This window comes from Rhagoletis pomonella, unplaced genomic scaffold (assembly GCF_013731165.1).
Source record: "Rhagoletis pomonella isolate Grant_MI unplaced genomic scaffold, Rhpom_1.0 Rhpom_scaffold_00001, whole genome shotgun sequence".
Taxonomy (NCBI): Eukaryota; Metazoa; Arthropoda; class Insecta; order Diptera; family Tephritidae; genus Rhagoletis; species Rhagoletis pomonella.
The window spans coordinates 94,762,602-94,767,659 of NW_023458555.1; the positions used below are offsets into that span (position 1 = coordinate 94,762,602).

Here is a 5,058-nt window from a genome sequence, read left to right on the forward strand (position 1 = left end):
TTTTTCTAAGTTCTGTATTAAGTTTGAAAGTTTGACTAACGTGGTTTTGATTAAAGCATGAACCATGTTTTTATAAAAAATAACAAAAAAAATTTTAACTTCAAAAACATTGCAAATATTAAACAAAAAACACCATGCACTCACTTTTGATTGACAGTGTATGTACATATATATGTATATGCTGTTACTATTAAATTGCATAATAAATACACACTGGATTTAAAATGTATGTATTTTAATATGTGAGTCAGTTTTTATATTGAATTTCATTAATAGACCTTTTTTCCATTTGGGGTCAACATTTTGTCCGTACGATGCCTAAAAGCATTATTAATTTTTATGTTTTAATTTTTGCTGTTAACTTGTTGCTGTTTTTTAGATATCATGTGATTTGTTTGTTATTCTAAGTGGGTAAACTACAAAAATGAGTTATGCAGTATCGTCCTATTGTATTGCCATCCAACTTCACCGTGGGGTGTTAAGAAGTACTCCATAAAATTTTCACGCACATTTATTGCGTTGTCTGCTGGCCTACCTAAAATGCTGCTGGGGCTAATTGATGGAAGCATTCCGTTTTCCCCCAACTCCGTTCGCCAATTACCTCGCACAGCAACGCCATTTGTATCATCGTCGACGTCAGATCTCCGCATGTATACTGATTTGCGTGTTAAGAGATAATTATGCAGGACACAAATCGCGAGGACAATAGCTTTTGCATAATCCGGTTTTACGTCCATTGGCCGTCTGAGAATTCGGAAACGCGATGCACATATGCCGAACACATTTTCTACTACATTTCTTGCTCGTGATAGCCTGTAATTGAATATTTTATATGACATAACTTGCTCGCGATAACTGAATGGTTTCAGTAAGTAAGTTTTCAAAGGAAAAGCGTCATCAGCCACTATTACAAATGGCATAGGGTCCGCTTCATGTGGAAGTGGCCTCGGAGTCGGAAAATTAATGCTATTATCAGCAAGAGCTGCCGAAAGTGGGCATCTGAAATGAAAAGAAATCGTTTCAAATAAAAAGTGGAAATGTTAGGATTATTTAGCAACATATTGAAGAGATCTTACCTTGCGAAAACTCCGCCATCAGATTCTCGACCATACGCTCCGACTTCCACAAACAAAAATTTGTAGTCAGCATCTACCATAGCCATCAGGACAATACTGTTAAACTTCTTATAATTAAAATATTCTGATCCACAGTGTGCAGGCGCTTGAATGGCTATGTGCTTTCCGTCAAGTGCTCCGCAGCAATTGGGGAAATTCCACCTTTGCTCAAAACGGTCAGCGACTGTTACCCATTCTTCCGTAGTGCTCGGAATCTTTATGAAATATATGTAATGTAACATTTTTTATTTAAGTGGGCCACTAATCTCTAGATGTTAATTTGTACGAGAAATGTTATATACCCTTGAAATCAGGAAAAAGGGGCGGGGCACGCCCACTTTATTTTTTCCGGGGTGAGAATTCACTTCTCTGCACTTGTTTAAATTATTTTTCGGATTAAAATAAATTGATTATATCTACTAAAACTAACCTTTAGGAACTCGTCTTTTAAGATCGCATAAAGTGCAGCACAAGTTTCGTGTATAATGTGGCAAATGGTTGTTTTCCCCAATAGAAAAACTGTCATCAAGCTGGAAAAACTATCCCCGGTTGCCAAGTAACGCAAAGTCACTGCTAGTCTTTCTCCGACAGATATTGGCTTTCTAAAACTCGTTGTTTTTTTGCAGATGTATGGCGTGAGGCGCTCCACAAGATAGTCAAAATCTTCTACCTTCATTCTGAGGAAATTTTTCAGCCACTTTGGGTCCTGAATTTCTAGCTTGGAACGCAGCGTAGTATAAAACCCACAGCGGTCTCTATTTCTCAGACCTGGTCTGATCCACCACTTCTTTACCTTCCTCAGTTGCCTCCTTTTCTCTTTCCAAGCTTTTAAGGTAGTTACCAAGCAAAGTGCCGCACAAGCTATTGCGATGGTCTTTTTCCTATTCATTATTTATGTGTAATTTGCCTTTTCTTTTAATATGTTTATTAATTTCGTATTTCACACTTCATTAATTTTCCTCTTATCAGCTGATCAAATGTCATCTTCGGATTTGGCACCTTTAATGAAAACGGAATGTCAATCATCTGACCCCGAAATTTGACGATAGTATTTGACATGCACTGCGGTATCGACATTTGGTCAGTTTTTTAAATGTAATGAAAACGCATTTGACACCAAATGAACAGCTGTCAGATGAAGGCAGTTTTTGATGTCAGTGATTTTGACCTAATGAAAACCAAGCATTAATTTCATTCAGACAAATATTAACACACTATTCGAGACATGTGTCCCTCTAATTACAAAACCAAGCAGGCATGGTAGTCGTCCATGGTATAACACCTATATAAGAAAATTGATTGATGATAGGAATAGTGCGTATCAAACCTGGAAGAAATTGAAGTCCGACACAGCCCATAATGGGTACAAGTCTATAAGAAGAAGAGTTACGAAGGCCATAAAATGCTAAAAGATGAAATATTTTGAGCACCAATTCAGAACTGCAGTAAGCTCAAAGCAGACATGGAAGCGTATTCGTGAAATTGGCATCGACAGTAAAATCTCTGTCTCAACTGAATCTGTAAATGTTGATGAAGTAAATGCAAAGTTTGTTAATTTGTCTCGTCCTCGCAGTAATATATGTTATGATGGTTATAATGTTCCTCTGGGTGAATGTGATGTTGTTGAGTCCATACTTTCTGTAAAATCCAACGCCGTTGGTCTCGACGGAATCCATCCTAAATTCATTTTAGTGTATATTGCCATTCATTCTCCCTTACCTTACCTACACTTTCAACACTATATTGACAATGTCCGTCTTTCCGAGCTGTTGGAAGAAAGCTAAAATTATCCCTCTTTTGAAACCAAATGGTGACTTCAGACCAGTTGCCATTTTGCCATTCCTTTCGAAGGTTCTAGAGCGAATAATGCATCGCCAAATAAATACCTTTATGAGTAAAAAATCACTTATTAGTATTCATCAATCTGGCTTCCGGCCGAACAGAAGCTACATTACTGCTCTTTTGAAAGTCTCTGACGATATAAGGCAGAATATGCACAAAGATCATGTCATTTTTTTAACTTTGCTTGATCACTCAAAGGCTTTTGATTCCGTTGACCACACATTACTTTGCTTAAAACTCACCAATCTTTTTAATTTCTCTTCCCAAGCTGTAAGCCTGGTCAGATCTTATATCCAAGAGAGGTCACAAGCGGTATGCGTTGGTAGCTCTGTGTCTAGCTTCTTGTGCGTCATTGAAGGTGTGCCGCAAGGCTCAATACTTGGACCGCTGTTATTTGTCTTATATGTTAACGATCTACCGAAAATTCTACAACATTGTAAAGTGCATGTTTACGCAGATGACGTGCAATTATATCTGGATTGCCCACTAAAATCAATTAATGCCTGAATACGTAATCTTAATGCTGATCTGTGTCGAGTAAATGGCTGGGTTACTGATAATGGCCTAATATTGAATCCGAGCAAGCCCCAGTGGATTACAATTTACAAAAAAACACTTTGAGCTAGACAATTATTCAAAAATAATGGTAGGCAATTCGGTAATAAATTTCGTTGATGCTGCCAAAAACCTGGGCGTGACTTTCAACAGAACATTGACATGGAAGAACCACATTTTTACAGTAATAGGCAAAGTGTACGGAATGTTGCGCTCCTTATGGATTCTCCAGTACTTTACACCAATTAAAATCAGACTGCTCTTAGTCAAGACATACTTGTTTCCAACCATGCTTTATGGTTGCGAACTGTATGCTAATTGCGATACTACGTGTAACAGAAAGATCAATGTCTTATTTAATAATATTTTCCGATACATTTTTGGTATTAAGTGCAGAGATCACATCTCCGAACATGCTATAGGAATATATTCAATCTCCTTTAATAACTATTTGAAACTCAAGGTTCTAATACAATTACATAAAATATTGGTAAACCAGAATCTCTCTTACCTCTATGAACGATTTCAAGCAACTCGATCAGCGCGTTCATCGCAATTGCTTTATACGACCTTTAATTCGAAAGTATCTGAGCGCCATTTTTTTGTGTTGCAGTCCGTCTATGGAATACTTTACCTTTGAAAATCAGGGGCGTAAAAAGCACATTGCACTTCAGAAGGGAACTAATGCGTTTTTTTACGGAATTATTACTCAAGTGTGTACATATATCATCTGCCAGTTACTCCTTTATTCATCTCTAATTTTTCACTACCTTTTTATCAATTCAGTAATTTCTTCTTATTAAATATTTCCTTTCCCAGGCTTTTGTAACTCTTAATTTTTTATATTATTATTACGCTCTAGTTATGTAAGTTTTTAATGTATTTGCGTAGAAAATAACGTTCCTATCAATAGGTCATTTAAATATTTTCCCATTTGGTTTAATGTTATATACTAATTAAGTATCAAACACTCGAAATATAACTCATGGTTGTTGTGTTTTTATTACAATGATAAATAAATCTATTCACAGTCGTAGTGCTTATCTTTCTTGTAATTTTCTCGTTAACGTTTTGGTAGGCGGAATTGATTGCCTTTCTCTCTTAGAAAGACTGTCATTCAATATCCTTTCACACAACCTCCGACGTGCTGCACCATTTTATGTAGGTTTTTCGAAATCTTCTTCTTCTTTATTGGCGCTGTAACCGCCTAAGTGATTTTGGCCGAGTCCAAAACAGCACGCCAGTCATTTCTATTCTGTGCTAACTGACGCCAAGTGAAGCCAAGTCCTTCTCCACCTGGTCTTTCCAACGCAGAGGAGGCCTTCCTCTTCCTCTGTTACCAGCATCGTGGCCCGCGTTGAATATTCTCAGAGCAGGAGCGTTTCTGCCCATTCGAACGACATGACCAAGCCACTGAATTTTAATTCGCTGCACTAAATCGCCTGTTATATTCGTCATCAACAACGCGTACAGGTCCGTAAATCTTTCGCAGAATCTTTCTCTCGAAAACTCCAAGAGCCGCCTCATCAGATGCTTTCATTGTCCA

General features: G+C 37.4%; 2 protein-coding genes across 2 annotated transcripts in view; both read right to left on the bottom strand.

Annotated features, from left to right (window-relative positions):
- Positions 1 to 678: 678 nt before the first annotated feature.
- LOC118734340 lies at positions 679 to 1,641 on the bottom strand. The gene is made up of 4 exons (XM_036464066.1): positions 1,546 to 1,641; positions 1,077 to 1,330; positions 912 to 999; positions 679 to 813 (listed from the first exon to the last, which is right to left on the bottom strand). The coding sequence occupies exons 1-4, from the start codon at positions 1,639 to 1,641 to the stop codon at positions 679 to 681; spliced, it is 573 nt and encodes a 190-aa protein (XP_036319959.1).
- A 1,603-nt stretch (positions 1,642 to 3,244) lies between these two features.
- LOC118734348 overlaps positions 3,245 to 5,058 on the bottom strand; it is a 7,986-nt gene continuing 6,172 nt past the window's right edge. The window contains exon 6 of the mRNA XM_036464077.1: positions 3,245 to 3,371. Within this exon, the coding sequence (XP_036319970.1) occupies positions 3,245 to 3,371 (127 nt within the window). The remainder of the gene's footprint in view (positions 3,372 to 5,058) is intronic.

Coding starts and splice junctions, on each gene's coding strand:
- LOC118734340 (XM_036464066.1), bottom strand. CDS start 1,641: ATGACAGTTTTTCTATTGGGGAAAACAACCATTTGCCACATTATACAC. Junction 1,331..1,545: donor TAAAAGACGAGTTCCTAAAG/GTTAGTTTTAGT, acceptor TATTTCATAAAG/ATTCCGAGCACTACGGAAGA. Junction 1,000..1,076: donor GATGGCGGAGTTTTCGCAAG/GTAAGATCTCTT, acceptor TTTTCATTTCAG/ATGCCCACTTTCGGCAGCTC.